This window comes from Ambystoma mexicanum, chromosome 3p (assembly GCF_040938575.1).
Source record: "Ambystoma mexicanum isolate Mex_15411 chromosome 3p, UKY_AmexF1_1, whole genome shotgun sequence".
NCBI classification, from domain to species: domain Eukaryota; kingdom Metazoa; phylum Chordata; class Amphibia; order Caudata; family Ambystomatidae; genus Ambystoma; species Ambystoma mexicanum.
In genome coordinates, this window is record NC_090925.1 from 254,161,369 (window position 1) to 254,178,708 (window position 17,340).

Here is a 17,340-nt window from a genome sequence, read left to right on the forward strand (position 1 = left end):
GTGATGCTTGATGCATCCAGTAAGATATTTGCATCTCTCGTACTAGATGAACCGACAAAGTGGGTAAATTCAATCAATCAATTGGACATGTTCCAAATGGGGTTTAGAGCAGGGTCGGGAACAGGCCACCGTCTTAGACTTATTGCTACCCTTACCACGCAGTCTAACATTAAAGGAAATCCTTATTTACATGTGGCACAATTGGCTTCAGGGCAGCCTTTGATACCGTAGAAAGACAGATAATAGCTGAAAAGGAGTCGCATGGCTTCCTGGAAGACCTGTAGCAAGCTTTGCACGATTTCTATGAGAATACCACCGTGCAGGTAAAGATGGACAGCCGGGGTGCCATCATGCCCTCAACCACCTGTAAAGGGGGGCCGGGAGAAGCAGGAATGCGTGTTGGCAGCCCTGCTTTTCAATATCTCTATGGCAGACCCTCCAAGGGTGTTGGGGCATGTAAACAATTGCCCCCTCGCCCCCAAGATAGTTGGAGAAATAGGGGTGTGCATTTCATAGGCTAACTATCTGGTACTGTGTGACCGGACCTTTTCTGGCCTCAAAAGATCACTGACGGAAATGCAAAAGCATGCAAACCCTAACAGATTGAAAATAAATTCTGAAAAAACCAAGGTGATGCATTTTGCTCACAGGGAAATAAAAATACCCAAGGTCATGATTGCAGGAAATCTTATTGAGCATGTAAAAAACTTCAAATACCTGGGTTTAGAGTTAACGTCCAAATGCGATTCTCTTGATCATTGCCGAGAAGCACATAAAAAATGTAGCTCTGATGGCAATGATCGAGATTCATCAGAGAAGTCTCCGGCTGTGGTGTGCTCTAGAAGCAGTGGTTTTGTGCAACCATGCTGTATGGTCTTGAGGCCTTGGGTATACGGCATCTAATCTGGCTAAAGGTTATAGAAAGAAATCTCTGGAGAAAGATTCTGGGGATGGGCCGAATGTTCCCATTGAAAAAATAAGGCTGGAAATGGGCCTAATATCTTTAACGGCACAGGCCTTGAAAAGAGGGTGTTTGCTATTTATAAAATGAAGGTCAGCGCCCAGGTGCCCATTGTTAAAATTGTTGGGTGAAGAAGCCGCAGACAGCAAATATGCTAGATTAGCGAACATGACTGTTAGGGAGATTTATCACCGTTATGCTTCATCCCCTCTCCTAGTGAGACCCCCGGCACTTTTTGATGGACATCTGAACCTTTTCTTTCAATCCTGAATAAGTGTAGCCTTTTTCCACTCATTCATTCTTATGTGCTCTGTCTTTTGGAACTCTGTTCTTTGTATTTTACTGTCCTATGGATCCTACTTTCCTCCATACCCCTTTTAAGGCATACGTATTTACTATTGCAGCATACAGCTCCTTATGGGCAGTGTTCGTGGGGACCCTTTGGTCCTCCCTTGAGAGTCTTTCCTATATCCTAGAGTAACTACAGATACTTGGTATCTGTGCTAAAACGTTATAGTCTGAGATTGGCACACACCACCTTATGTGGAGTGCCAAGGGGATATTTAGTATCCCGTTTCTCTCTGCTCCTGTGACTTATGTCAGAGAATCTCCTAGTGGTAATGGTCGTGTCCTACCAACTATTGTGTGAATTTCCTACTGCAGGCTATGTCCATAGCCCCGGTAGTGCACAAAAGAGTAACCCGAGTACTAACTTGGTGGGCTACTTTCTTTTTTTACCATTACTAGCATGGTTGTTCTTTGTCAGCCCTTCTACCGTTTTGGGTAGGGGAGTCCTGTGTGAGTTTTGCATTTGGTGGGAACCCTTCGGTGTCCCCGCCTAGGCAACGTGTGTCTGGCCATGCAGGAAGTGTGTGGGGAGGGGGTGCGGAGGGGAGTAGTTTTCGACCTCCCCCTGTCCTTTGTCTGCCGAGTGCCTGTATGGAACCAGCTCCCACTGGGGGTCTGGCTGTCCTGATTGGCCTGCCACTCACCCCTTTCTGTAAATTGCTAAGACAGATTGCAGAGGAATGTGTGCTGGAACTGTATAAAAGGTGAGGCTCCCAAGGTGAAAGGCAAGTCGACCACTGGAAACTGAAGTAACCGAAGGAGATGACCAGCGATGCCTGAAGACCCTTTGCAACACTATGAAGCGACCACTGCAGTCCTGACCCGTTTTCTGTGTGACAGGAACTCCGAAGAGGTTGACGCCTTCAGTTTGACTGCTGTGAACAACCAGTCCTAAAATGAACTTTAAACTGAGCCATCTACCGAGGGGCTGTGCCTCTAAAGAGCTGCAGAACCCTAATACCAGGAGAGGTCCGACACAATTGTAAGTGCATCATCATGGAAAGTCTAAATCCGTCCAAGTCTTTTCTTTGCCAAGCTCCAGGTGAACGTCCAGAGACACACTCAGACCCGTCCAAGTCCCCCTCACAGTGCAGGACTTCTGGAACCAAAGATTGTCTGGGTGAATAACGTTCTTAGTTGGTGCTGCAGAAAAGGCGGCAAAACCACAGAGTGACTAGAGAAGTTGTTGAAAGCCATACCAGAGGTCCTCCCTCAAGACTGCTGCTGAGAGATCCCATCCATTGTCCTGCTTTTCGTCATCAGACAAAGGAATCCAGTGGTCGGGTCCAGCGCTGCCACGTCGAGGTGAATCCAGCCACGATATTTTCTTCTAACCTAAGGTACTTTGGGGTAAAAGGTGTTGCTTACTTTGATCCGAAAAGTCGCTCCAGAGCATTGCAGTGCACATAGAGGTGTCCAGGGCAACACCCTCTTACCGCTGATACAAGCTGCTGAGCTGCTGCTTGTGTCCCTTTAGCAAGTCCTTAACAGGATCTGCAACATTAGTTTTGATCTTGCTACATCTTAAAGAGTAGAGACTCTAAAGTGTCCACAGGAACTTTTCGTTTACTGCTGCTTGTCAAGACTTTAATCCCTCTCCGAACTGCCTCTAGCTAGGGTTGCGTTTTGGAACTTAAAAGACTTGCCGTGCGAAGAAACTGCCTATATAACCTTAAGCCTTGCTAGTATAAAGCTACCCAACTATTCTCTTTCCCAAAAGTCACCATCTTATATGTGTATGTAGAGTAAATGTCTTCCTGTATTTCTGCTAAGATTCCGAATCTGTGTTATTACCGAGAATACGATAGAACTGTCATTACGGTCAAAAGCTGTAACAAATGTATCCGCGAGCAACTATAAACTAAGCAGTGGCCTTTGAAAATTATCCTAAAGTATTCTAAAATGTTTTGGTTTATTGTGCTAAGTATTTAAAATTGATTCTTGTGTTAATATAATAAACCATAGTTTAATATAAATGTATGTGTGTTTCTTTGATATGCATTACTAACTAGGTTCAGTGTACTGACCTACAGCTCACATCTTCCTCGTATGATCAGCCTGATTGCTCTGCCACTCTACCAAGGTTCCATGAGTAGACCAGACTGATGCTAAGAGTTGGGGGATCTACAAACCATTGGGATGGTTTTGTAAAGACTACCTAACAGTGGACTTTGGGAAAACTCCCCGAACAATGACTTTTGAGGCGATTGACTGGATTCCCAACTGGGAAGAAATCCCCAGCATTACAAACTAAATGTGTTACTAAATCAGAGCTGTGGGATGGGGCAACACATTATACCCATTTGTCATATTTGTGTAATTATTCAGAAACTAAAAAAAAACTTAGCCCATAAATGGATAGACTCTCAGTACTATCTCAAGCTCTGTTCATCTCTGGCGTTGCTCAGATTCCTGCTGCTGCGGAGAATAAATAGACTACCTGTACTTGCGAATATAGGCTCAGAACTCGCAATAGCAAGAACACAGGACAGGTTGCATGTGTGGTATAATAGGGAAAGAGGAAACAGCTCGCCATGTCCCGACAATGTCAGGAACATGGTCTACTTTACATGAGCATTTCAGGCTCATTGGTAAGGAACTATTACAGCATTATAAGTCCCACCTTTTGATCCTATTGTTTGAATACGGGAAACAAATCTATGCACATAGCACTATCACGGTTGCATAGGGGTGAAGGCCACAGGTAAACTTGGTAAATAATGGAATACATTTTACGGAGGACTCAAAACTGTTCTCTTTTAGGGATTAGGATACGTTTGAAGTAATTTTCAGATTTATTGTATCCGATTGTATTAATAATGATGAAATGTGATTATTTTATTAGATGTTTTTATGTGTAACTAATTATGTTCATTATAGGTTTATGGTTGAAATGAGAAAGCTTGTAATATAAAAATGGCTCCCTTTAAGAGGAGCACCTGGATTCCTTCTTCAAGTAACTTTAAATGTTCCTGTGGTACTGATGTTGCTCTCTGCAAGTAACTGCGTGGTCTTGATAGCAGCTCCATGCAATACCCCCTCCTTGACTGTACTTAACCCCCACATGCCTGAAGTTATGCAACCTCCTACCGGGGTTATGGGAGGGGTCCACCGTTGGAGTCATTTAGCGTATGTGGCTGCCCCCCTGGAGACTTTGCCTCTGCAACATGCCCTGCCTCTACGTGGTTGCGGACGGCTTTATAGAGCCCGGCTCCTTGCGCAAAAGAGATCTGGTATTTAAAAGACGCCTGTGGATAACTTGCGGGTCCTGCTGGCTGACTGGTTGGGGCAGAGAGGGTTGCCTACCAGATTAACATCCCAGTTGTTGAAAGGTTTTCCCAGTAATCTGGCGTAGACTTGTTTCATGCTCTCTCTTCGCTTTTGCAAGAGCTTCATCAACAGCAGAACCAAACATGCATGCCTCCTCGACTGGTTTGTCGAGGAGCCTGCGTATCAGATATAAAACCTTATCCCCTAAGCCAAGCGGGCTGTGGTCGGAGTGGGTGGGAGCGGTGCTCCTCTACTTTAAAAAAAAAAAAAAATACTGTTCCTATACTTTGTTGTACAAAACAAATGGGAGCCTTGGTCAGTTGGTGGCAGGTAGGGCCAGAGGAAATGATAAACAAAAAGTTCCTGCCAACAAGATGTGTTGCATTGTTGATCGTTAATTAGACCAAACGGTGTAAAATATTAGAACATTAATGTTCTTACACATTTCAACCAACACTGTCTAATGAGCACTACAGTACACTGTGTATACAAATTTAAGAAATGTATTCTTATTGTACAAAAATGTTATTGCATCAAATCTTCTGTGGTGCAAAGAAATAAGACAGGAGTAAAAACATGCACCTTCCAATGTGCGGAAAAGAAAGAGGGGGAGGAGGAGACCCAGTGATAAAAATATAAAGAAAATGTACTATCAACGAAAACCAGATTCGAATGTCCGGTAAACGCATGCTTCAACATCAACTTATTTTGCCAAGGAACTTCATAAGTGAGGTCATTTAATAAATTCACAAAAAACGGGTATGAATGAAGATCTCTTCAACACCTTGACACGAAACAAAAATAGAGAGGGATCTCATATAATTCAACACTTGCTCTATAGTAAGGAGTTAATTTATCCTGTGTCCTGATCTCATAATTCAACACCTGCTCTATAGTAAGGAGTTAATTTATCCTGTGTCCTGATCTCATAATTCAACACTTGCTCTATAGTAAGGAGTTAATTTATCCTGTGTCCTGATCTCATAATTCAACACCTGCTCTATAGTTAATTTCTCCTATCTCCTAAAATGTTCAGTTAAGGAGGCCCTTTTGTTTTTAGAGGACTGTCTCAAGTGGAGAATCCTTATCTAAAAGCACATTTACAGTTCGTACACATACGAAATTTAAATACAATTGACCACGTTATTTCTGAATGTTATGTGAAGTTTTTAGAGGTATGTTAGTGCATATTAACAAATTGTTTATTTAGCCATCATGTAGAATTTGTATATAAAATGTAAATTTATTCTGATAATGCATGGTATGCCTTCTGTACGTATGAACGCTCACACTGAAATTAATTTGACATTTAATGTCTATTTGTGATGTGTGAGAGACGTATAGGACTTCTCCAGTTCGTACTTATATTCAATTTACAGCTTGCGGTACAGTTCATATGAAAAATTTACATTCATGACATCCCTGAAAACTAACATCAAAATCGGCACTAATTTTGATGCGTTTTCGGATGTCGAAAGTAAGCCCCGTCTGTCATGTGTTTTCAAAGGATGTAAATTGCACAGTCTAGGAACTGTGAAAATCATACGTCCCTTGGTGCAGTTTGTAGGAACAAATTACATTACATGCCCTGAAAAGTAACATCAAATTCAGTCCTAACTTTGATGTGAGTTTTCAGTTGTAAACTGCGAAATGTACAAACAGATGCTTTTATGACTCTACAGTTCGTACTTGAATGCAATTTACAGTTCCTGAAAACTTACAACTAATCCCCAACTCAAAGATGTAAATCTGAAGACTGAATCTCATACGATCTTTGGTACAGTTCATATGAAAAATTTACTTTCATGACATCCCCCGATAACGAACATCAAAATCAGCACTCATTTCGAGGTGTATTGTCAACTCCATAATATACAAACTGTGAAACACCTGCTCCTCTCTGTACAGTTTGTGTGAAAAGTGTATATTTATTCCATCACTTTAAAATTGACAAAGTCAGCTGTAACTTGCCTTTGATGCAAGTTTTTAGAAGATGTTAATTGTGTAATGGATGAACAGTTAAACTCATACGTCTGCACACAGTTCATATGCAAATTGAGCTTTCTTTCAGCACATGCGTCATATATAGCTAGATCTTAAATCTTTAATACCCCAAAATTGACCAATTTTCAAAATATGTTTTCAGTCACCAATTCCAGATGCAATCTAGGCGTATGCAAAAAACAGAAGAAAAAAACGATTGCTCTGGCCAATTTTAAGATATTTGGGGTGGAAAAAATAAATATATATATTTTTCCTATGGAAAACCCAATGTTAAAAGCTATTCAAAACACGAACAAAGTAAACATCTTAAAACTATGAAGCTGTTACTGTACAATTCTGAAATTGCCCATGCCTTGAAATGTCACGGCAGAATATTTTCAGATGTATTCATGTAAGTGTTCTGAAGTTGTGAAAATTAATTTTCGGAAACTGCATAGAGAGTCTAAACCTTAACTATGTATCGCTGTCGAAAGGCCACGCCAGACTCAAGCGATCAGTTCTAACTAACAAACTACACACTTTGCGTCCAGCCTTAATGGTGGAAAAAACAATCTGAGGACATTGATGTGTGAAATATAATGGCTACTCGCATACATAGGGTAGGGATTGTGGCAGGTACCTCCTAGCCCCCTTGCCGACGCACATTTTCGTAATTGAAAAACAGCATGATGTAATACTCTGCACCAACCGCAAGATGGCGGCCTATCCAAAGCAGCCCCAGAAAATTCCAAGCATATTTTTGTAATCAACACTTTAACCACGGGCATTAAGATTGTGCTTCCAGATGGTTAAAGGTTCTGCACATACAGCTGATGATATGAAGGCAGTGTTCAAACATGCGTTTCATTCCCATATACTTGTGCCATATGACATGTGCATTTTTGATTTATTTTGTGAAACGTCCACCCGACTGCTGGGCAGAAGCTGGGAAGCTCGCCATTAGTGGCGATTTCAGAGCAAGGTAGGGAAGGGGGTGGTTTGGGTGGGGCTTGGGGGCCGCTTCTTACCTGGGCTTCGTGGCTGATATGCAGTAATTCTGCCATATACAGTGGCACCTCCTGAATTAATGTACCTCAGGATGACCCGGAATAGATAGAGCTCGGCCCCTTTCACTGTGACTCTGACTCTCACCTTATTCTGTAAAAAGCAAAAAGGAAATTTGGGAATCATCATAGCAGGGCTGGCTTTGGCAAGGGCCAGGCCAAGCCACGCTTCCGCACAAGTCTTCCTTGGGGCAACAGTACAACGCCACATAGGCTAAGATACCCTGCTGCAGGTTAGTACACACTCCACTGGGTCACCATCTCATTGGGCGGGAGGAGGTGCTTAGAGGCAAGGGACAGAATGCTCGGAAGGAAATAGAGGTTAGTTGCAAAGTTGAAGGTGCACTTACAGTTGCCACAAACATGAAACCTTCCTTCTTCAAGGACGGACACCTTCCCTTCCACGCTGGCCGGCCCTCGGTTCACGTAGCGCAAGACTATGCGGAACAGGTCTGGTGAGGTCACCTTGAGAGTGACCACAACCTTGGCCTGGAGAGAGGGGGTAAGAGGCAGAGAGGGGGAGAGGAAGACAAGCAAAGCACACCTTAAGTCACGACCACCACCAGCACAGGCAAGCGAGGCAAAAAGCCAGCACACAGAGAGGTCCAGCCTCGCCAAGCCAACTCTTCCCTCTGACTGGTCCATGAGCAGGCCCTATTCTACAACTAAAAGACCTCTCAGTGCCAACAGAGTGCAAGGGTGAGCTTGCCTAGCATGGATAACATAAGGCGTTTTGGTTAAGCATTTTAGGCATTTCTAAAATGTTCTGAAGTTTATATTAGCCATACAACCATCTTTGACGGGGCCTCATTATTGCTCTAAAGACTGGCAAAGAGCTTCTGTGGTGTTCCAGTCTTTAGTTCAATGATAAAAGGGCAGTAGGTCTAGCTTTACGCACTTCAGCAAAACAACACATGCAAGTCTATAAACAGAAACCATCTACAGACACATAACTAGCAGCTCCCAGAGAAAAGTGCATTCAGTAGTTGGGGATGGGCAGCGCAGGACAGGGAAGCACATCGTCTAGGGACTTAAACACATGCCTGGCAAAAGAGCGGACTGTCTAGAAATCAATCAGCCTTTTAAAATGTACACAATCTGAACAAGAGGGATTTGGAGACAACATTTTAAAACGCCACTTACCTGCACTGCCCATTATCATTATGGTTCGTGATCTCCATAACTCCCTCCCATCAGAACCGCACCATCAGTTAAGACCCCCGTAACCATCGCTAAACGCCCATGTGCTACCCACTACCCAGACAATCCCCCTTATATTGGGCTAGTGGTGTAGCATAAAACCAGTTTTAAGCATCATAGAGATTATGCAGAAATCCGGAGCACAGATTGCAAGGAACCCAGGTGTCATTTGTGCTAGATTCCCACATAGGTTTAAATTGAACTCTAATAGCAGGAAAAATTAACTTGAGATTCTGGGCTTCATTAGAAGTTTGGCGGTCCGGCAAGAAGGGTGCCAGTAGCAACATACTGGCACCCTTTCCGGACCGCAAAACTACGGGTCTGCCGGCAGTTCTGAACTGCCGGGACTTCAGGCCTCTACCGGCAGTGTTTTCACTGAAGTACCGGCACCGTTAGCAAGGGTGCCGCTGCTCCAGTGTCCCCATTCCCTGGAGTCCTATGGCGTTATACCTGCCCCTGAACTTATATTGGTAAGACTCCAATATCTTTAATGCACTAATTCTCTGCAAGGTGCAGCTCCACCGTCAATTCCTAGAGTTTACCTCTCCCTGCCTCCCTTCTTTCCTCCATCTCCCTCCTTGTATGACCAGTTTGTTTTGTTAAATGTCAACCCTGCACCGGAATAATTCATCCCTTCACCCACCTACACATGTGCAACCATTCCCCCGGGTTTTGAATGTATGTTTCCTCATGACCACCTTATGCACACAACTCTGATGACACACATATGGGGGATGACAATTTGATTGTAACAAATGCTAGGATTAGCCTTGAAAATGACCTGTATGGTTGAAACACATGTCAGCAAATCTCAATAAACACCCACCTATGTTTCAATGACTAAGATTCCACAAGCCTTTTTTTGTTTTAGAGAGAACTCCCTCTTGACATTAACAGTGTCTAGCGCGAACGTGACGGGCCTCGAAACCGCAACTCATACTACAGATAAAAAGGTACCTTGCAGGGAGCCAATGGGCTAGAAGCGTGGGTACGTGCAATTAAAGATTTTCGGGTCTTAAAACTGAAAGGGCAATTTGGATAGTGAGAACACAGAAATCAGGAACCATAGCAGAGGCTTATGTTTTTCACAATCTCCGAGCAAAGCACTGGGATATTTTCAATTCAAAATCTAGCTCATAAACACTACTTCAAGCATATCCATCCTACCAACCTGCCGGCACACAATTTATCTGATCACCAATACTGGTCCAATCCCGCGCAGAGATTCTCAAACACTGACCTTTTGATCACACATAATACATTCATCAACACCATTCATGTAACAACCCATCATGGGTTAATCGCCATAGGTAGGGCTATATTTTGTAAGTTAACAAAACACGAATACGTGCAGATGTTACACACCAGCTGCCCGTTAACTCTGGGCGGCAGCTTAATGCTGGAAATAACTTTCCAGTGGGGCGCCCAAGGGTTAAAGGGACAGAGAAAACTCAACAAGGGAACGCTACAACGGTGAAAAAACTGAATTGCTGAGCATTTCACGTACATACTACATTTACGTCCCAAGGACACGCAAACAGTTAACCAACACTGCCTGAAGTAGCCTTGCCACAGCATTTGAAAAATACAAGTTCTGGTACAGTAATAATCGCTACCATGCAGGAAACTACAACAGTTGCACAGATAGTCTGTTGCCTAAATGGGTAAAGGAAGAAAGATTGTACCGCACACTGCTGAACCCCTATGCTAAAGCTACCGCCCTATTGTGAAAGGGGCGCAAAGGCGTTGCCTTACCTGAAAGGGAGACATCTGAGCGTACCCCCTCCAGCTGAAATTCTCAAACTCCAGGGGGTTGTAGCCAAACCGGACGGCCCGGCCGTCGAGAGTAGTCCCCTCTTCCACTTCAAACTTTAGGTGGTGGAGGTCAGGAATATAGTGGTCCCTCTTGGGCCTTGGAGGAAAAGGGAGAAGATGCGATGAAGGCACAGCTAACCCATCAGACCGGAGGCTGCCACCGGCCCACACCGCTGATCCGCGCGACTGGACAGGGAAGGGCCCAGGACCGCGTCACGGAAACATTTAATCATATTAGGGTCTTCAGCCATGAACGATACTCATTGCATATGAACCTGGAGCCACCCTGAAACTCACAAGTGAACACAAAGCAGGGCCATGAATGGAAGAGGTGCATGAAAATCTTGTTTTTCTGGAACAAGGCTGAAATAACAAGCTGGGATTTCCCCTCCAGTGATGGTCCATAGCAGCCATCAAAGAATGATTCCAAAGGTCAATCAATTGAGTAAAGACTAACCAAGAAGTTCAGTTAAGGTAAGGCAGCTCTGCTGATTGGACTAAAAGGAATTTAAATGTTTTCCAAGGCGATTTGGCCACGTTTTCCTTGAACAAATAACATGTGATCTAATTGTTTTAAGGCTATTAGAGGGTTTTTACACCCCTGCTCTTACTGGGTGCACTTGTGTCCATGGACGTTGTGACGACACTGGCATGCTCCCGTCCGTTCATCACACGCTAGGCCTATGGAGCCCCCGGTGTCACACTGGCAACCTGCACAAAGAAATAACAGAGTGGTTACTTCTGTCCACCGAAAGCAGCTTTCTTCCTGCATCCCATATCCTCAGTAACATGGGGCGGCCCCTCATTGCGGCAAGAAATGCTTGCCCTGTTAGGACACTAAAAGGTGGCAATTCAGTACACAGTAGCCATGGCTGGGAAGAGAGGGTTTTTAACCGAATAAATCAGGTTTTAAACACTCCCCTTAAGAGGACTTTTGTGTGAGATTTTCGGACACCTTCACAGCCCCAGATATGGCACAGCAATAAGCAGCCTGTTTTTGTTGCACCTTAAACAAAGTTTGGGTGAATCAAATATCTAAACAATAGCCCCAAATAAGGAGAATTGCAAATACCAGAGTTGGGTGAGGAGTTAACAAGGGCACACCTTCAATTTCATAGAAACAACATTCACTTGAAAAAGGTCTTCTTATTCTGCGTACAAAGGCAGAAATAGTGTTATAAACGGCATTTTCCTTTACCCTTACAAAATGATGGCGTACTTTAACAAGTGTCATGCAGATGAGATAGCGGTAACAGACTAATGTTCCAGTCCTGGGCTCGTAGCCTTTGACAGGGGACTGTTTAACAGCGATATTATGGAGCTGGCTGCCAGCTGTGTGATTTACAGGAATGGGAGATCTGGGTTTACCTTGACAGCCAAAGTAATTTGCTTTCTGCAGTTTGAAGAATCCATCTTTGCAAACAGAGCAGCTGCGACTGCATACGTTGGGTTTACAGAAACATTGCCCACTGCCCTGAAGCCCATAGAAAAGAAAAAAGCAAATTAAGATGGCAGTCTTACAGGTTACAGTAAGTGATACAAGGATATTACAAGCTATTCATGAAGCCCGATTGCACTGGTCTTCCATTTTCTACCTAATAACCAGGTAGCAGGCTAATTCCGATAAAATGCACATTTGCTCTAAATCCGTTCGGTAATCATAGATGCATTCTGGGATACTAAAGTTATGGAACACATGTGTAGTGTCTAGAAAACAGTGATTTCATAAGAACTATAATTAAGTTGAGCATCATCAAACCCAAAAAATGAATTGCTAATAACTTTTGAATCATAGAACGAATTTGGCTGATATTTGCAGGCAATTGTGTATGCACACATTTTCCCCGCATCCCCCAGACTGGACATTTTGGCAAAAATCTGTTAACCCCCAACCCCGCCAAAAAAAGATGTCAGCCTAGTCCTCATTAATTTTCCCATAGGAAATTATTTTTTGTCGGACCGCACAGTGAAAACTGCTGGACTGAATTGGACCAGGTCTGAAACAACTTGGGCATGAAGCGTTGACTCGTGATCCTTTGGGGTCTGGGGTTACTGCGTACAGTACTTTTTAAACTATTTGGAGAAGCGGGTGCCCCCCTTCTCCCAAAATCATAGAGCCATCTCCCATGGTGCTTATTAGGGGAGTTTTCCCAAAGCGTTCTGACACTGACATTGTTAAATAAGAATTGGGGTAGTCCCACTGTGCGAGACTACACAAGACGTATATGCTCGGTATTAGGTAACCCACCTTTTGGTATAGGTCTGTACTACACAAGTTGGTAGTGTGACTGAGCAGCCAGACCCATCTCAAGAGCGGTCAATGTGAGCTGTACAAATGAAATCCGTAAATACAAGTAGCCAGGTAACACTTACACTCAAGGTTTCAGTTATAAATGGTTACTTATTTATTTTACTTCAGCTTTAAATAAGCATTCTTTAAAAAGTTAAACAGATTGTAACAATACAAATAAACTATTACTTTCCAGAATCAAACAAACCAGTGAATAATCTGTGGACATGCTTCATACACTTCTCCTACACCCGGAGGTGACTTCAAACACAAGGATAGTATTTGCATTTATAGATTACACTGTTATACTTTGCAGTTTCAGAGTTGTAGAAAGGAAAGGTTAAGGGAAGCAAAAAGATTAGAACAGTTTCTCAGTACATGTGAGGCCAACTAAATCCTCCAATGAAGTCTAGATAAGCTTTTCCCAGCAGTACCAGTACACAACAAGCTACCATCTATGAGGGACAAACAATATCAAAGTCAATGGATTTAGAAGAATGTCTTTAGGGTGCCAAGACAGCCAAAGTCATTTGGAACACAGTCTATGGATCTGATGCACTTCTTGGATCACAGTCTTGCACAAATTTAGAGAGGTCAGTAAAATCACTTGTAGGGCCACAAGCTGCTAAACTTGTGGCAAGGGAGTTGAAATCAACTCGAAAAAGGTAAGCCAATGCAGTTCCCAAGTGAGAAGAGCACGGCTAAAATCAAAAAGGTAAGTACTCCAAAACTAAACAGTACCTCTGGTTAGAAGAAGAGTGGTCCAGTTGGATTCCCGTCTTGCTACAGCGGTGCAGACCCCATGTTCCTGAGCCTCAGTCGTGGGGACAAGAGGGAGGACATCTGGAGGGCTCCTGCGGCGGTACATGGAAGGTCGTTGGCAGCTACAATTCAGTGGAACTTCGCGGTTTCAGCACTTAACAGCACCACTGCGGATCCTGGGCAGCGGTTGGACTCTCTTCGTTCCCTCGGACCTGCACTCTAGTGAGGGGACTCTGGATCTGGAGGTCCTACTTCTGGATGATCCTTAGGAGCCTCCTGGAGCTTCTGGATGGATTCATTCTGCGGCAGATGTTGCACTAGACTATGGACACTCGACCCCTGGCATTGGGCTCTCACAGCAACTGAGAAGCACAGTAAGTCGGGGATGGTGGTCCAGTGGAGTTCGTCTCTGGATTAGTTTGTCCCACTAACCCAAGGGGAGAAGTCGTTCCATCCAGAGCTTCTGTCGAGGTGAAAAGGAGGTCATCACAGCAGCAGGGCTTCACCGGACAAGTCAAAGGTCCAGAAAGATGCAGCAAGCTTCGTTCACAGTTTCTGCGTCGGGTGTTTCTCCCAGTGGTTGACTGCCTGTAGTCTCGAAACCCTCACCTTTTAAGCAGGTTTTTCCCCCATTCATGCACAGCCTAGGCTGTCAACCACACAGCAGGGTGGCTGTCCTGAAAGGCCAGCGAACCAACCAGGACTAGTTTCGGGACCCTCCCTCACATCCTGTCCTTCCAGACAAACTGGAGCCAGGGGCGGGCTTCAGGGCTGAAGGCCGCCAAAGGCAAGACAAACAAAGGGCTCAAACATGTCTCAATGCACAGAGTTAAATCCAAGAAAGGCCTCTCAAGCAGACAATGGCGAAAAAAGAAGACCGTGCCATTTGACAAAATGGGCACCATGGGTACTGTACTTCAGCTGAGGGTTCATCCTGCGGTAGAAAAGCACAATGGTAGGAAAAAGTAAAACACTGCCACCAGCCATTTAAAGTAGTGAGGGTCACATAAAAATGTTACATGAGAATGTAGGATAAGGGGCTACAAGGTAAACCCTCAGCACTCCAAATAAGATGGGTTGTGCTGAACCTACCAAGATGAAAGGTAAGTAAAGTCAATTTTACTTTACTGTTCTTGGGAACTGGAGTTCAACCAAGAAAAGGTATTTAAACCTAAAAAGAAATCTAAAGGATTTCCCAGTGTCACCATACAAAAGGCAGATGCCTAGCAGGATACAAGCTTTGGAAACGGAAATAGGTTCCAATGGAAGCCATACAAAAATTGTATTTCACCATTAATCCAATTCTTATTAATCTAGTGCAAAGCACTTCACATATTAAAATTCATCTGCTTGGTTAAAACCGTCTGCATTTCTATATAGCTCAATTTTCTCTCAATGGGGGGGGGGGGGGGGGTTCTGCTATTCCACAGTCTTCCATCAAACGTTGCAGAACTTATTCTTCGTTTCTCTGTTCGACATAAAATATGCCTTTACTGTCCAAAGCCTTGAAATCCTGTCCCTTGTACAGCATGGCCAGAGTTTATTCCATTGGAGACCATGGCCATGTGATGGTAAGCTATAAAAACGACCACTAAGTTGCAGGACCAGCTTGATCGCAAACAAAATCAGGCAAAATAACGCCCTCTCTTTCAGTTGCACCTTAATGGGGAGTGCCCCAGTGCAAGCCTTACAAGTTTCTCGCCAACAACAAAACCTTCCCCAACAGCAGTACACAGTAGCTAATCTTGTCTGAAAACAGAAATGAACTGGAGGGTCAAAGGACATGCAACACCTTATCATTGACTCTGCATGTGTGAGGCATTTCACAAACTCATGAGTCCTACTTACAGAGATCACCACACCTAATCCAGCCACACCACCTCCCCTGCCATTGCCTTAATAGCCTTTTTTGTTGTACGTTTTGATCCATCGCCCACCTTCTAAACTTTTGAACCTTGTAAAGTGCTCCAAGACCCTCAGTGTAGAGCTAGCGCTGTGCAAACATTCCACGCCTCTGGACCATCTCTAGGTGTTGGTATACATGCGGTGACAACAGCATCGCCTCCTCTGCCCATAGAATATATGTGGTGTGTTTGCAAGGAACTCACCTGGTGACACTCTGCAACTCCGCTGGTTGTGCCTTGGGAATCACAGAGACAGCCTGTGCAAAAAAATGAGAAGGTGAGATAAGCGAGGGAATGTCAAATGAAAAGAAAATATTCAGAACTCCGAGAGAACAAATATATATGGATGTACGAATGCACGTTGAGTTGCTTATATAGAGCTCAGAGGCTAGTTCAAATAGCTATTGGATAAGAAAGCACAAGGGAAAACGTTGGGAGGAGAAGAAAGGGAGGTACTTTAGGAAAAGGAGCTTGGGGTGGGGCCAAGCCTGATTTGCATATGGTCTTTCCCCTTCTGTAATGGCTTGGCAGGCGAAGAACGATGGTCTGGAGGGTTGCCCCGAGCATTGCCAATGGTTAGGATTCAGTCTAAACCTTCCAGCCATCACCTCTTTGTTTTTGCTTTGTCACCCCGAGTGGGACGGGTATGCCCAGACGTGGGTCCCGTGCCTGCTGGGCCTAGAGACCCAAGCTACTCCACACTGATGAGCCCCAACAAGGGCAAACATGTTTGGGGATGCTTGTGGTCTCGTGCAGAAGGGATGTGACCTAGCAGTTCGGGCTGGACTGCCCCTTTTGGGGTGGGGCCAAGCCTGATTTGCATATGGTCTTTACCCTTCTGTAATGGCTTGGCAGGCGAAGAACGATGGTCTGGAGGGTTGCCCCGAGCATTGCCAGTCGTTAAGATTCAATCTAAACCTTCCAGCCATCACCTCTTTTTTGAGCTTTAGGAAAAGGAGACAATGGGTGTTACCGTACTTGCAGACAAGCCCTGGGATGCATGGGCTGGGACGATGAGAGGGAGCGAGAGAGACACAAAGCAAGAGAAAACAAGAAAAAAGAGCCAGAGAGCGAGAGAATCTGAAGAAAAGGTTTGAGAGGTTGAGGTGGCTGGAGAGATATGGAAAGAAATGGGCAAGATGGAGTTAGCGAAGGGTCACCGAGCAAGAGGGAGGTAGAATGTATTCAAGCACATTAACAGAAAATGTCCCTCCACATGCTGGTGCCTCAAGTAGTACTGCAAGGCCGGGGTAGAGTCACTCCCATGAACGAGAAGCAGAGGCGTTGCTAGGTGGAGGGAGGGCAGAAGGGACTATAGCCCCCGTTCTTTTGGTTGTAGCCCCAGATAGAAGCTCAGGGGCTACAACCAAAAGGCTATAGCTAGCCCCGAATCCCACCAGTCCTGTCATCAGCTTAGCCCCTGATCTTTTCCAGCTCTAGCAACACACCTGATGAGAAGTCTTACAATTTTCTTATTAAGGGGACAGTCTCTACAGAGGGAGCGAGGCACGGCTGACTAAGACTTACAGGGGTAGGTTATTCTATGTTTTTTGCCCCAGTGGCAAAAAAATAATTAATTGCCATACTGGAGGCAAAAAAGTCAGAATACGAAGTCCCAATCAGTAAGTTAGGGAACACCACAAGGGAGCTTTTTAAAGGTGCTTAGAGAACTGGAGAAACCATTGGGGGCAGAAAATGACATCATAAAGGCTAATGCTTGGTTTACCCCCGTTCAAAATGCTA

At 44.3% G+C, this 17,340-nt stretch overlaps 1 protein-coding gene across 2 annotated transcripts in view; it reads right to left on the reverse strand.

The window, feature by feature from the left end:
• LAMA5 (laminin subunit alpha 5) overlaps positions 1-17,340 on the reverse strand; it is a 670,647-nt gene that overhangs the window by 395,188 nt on the left and 258,119 nt on the right. The window contains exons 19-23 of one of the 2 annotated variants that reach the window (XM_069650738.1): positions 15,802-15,854; positions 12,010-12,115; positions 11,253-11,352; positions 10,582-10,738; positions 7,591-7,720 (exon numbers count right to left, since the gene is read on the reverse strand). In XM_069650738.1, the coding sequence (XP_069506839.1) occupies positions 7,591-7,720; positions 10,582-10,738; positions 11,253-11,352; positions 12,010-12,115; positions 15,802-15,854 (546 nt within the window). Of the gene's footprint in view, positions 1-7,590; positions 7,721-7,976; positions 8,116-10,581; positions 10,739-11,252; positions 11,353-12,009; positions 12,116-15,801; positions 15,855-17,340 lie in introns of both variants that reach the window. The other variant, XM_069650737.1, reaches the window with a different exon arrangement.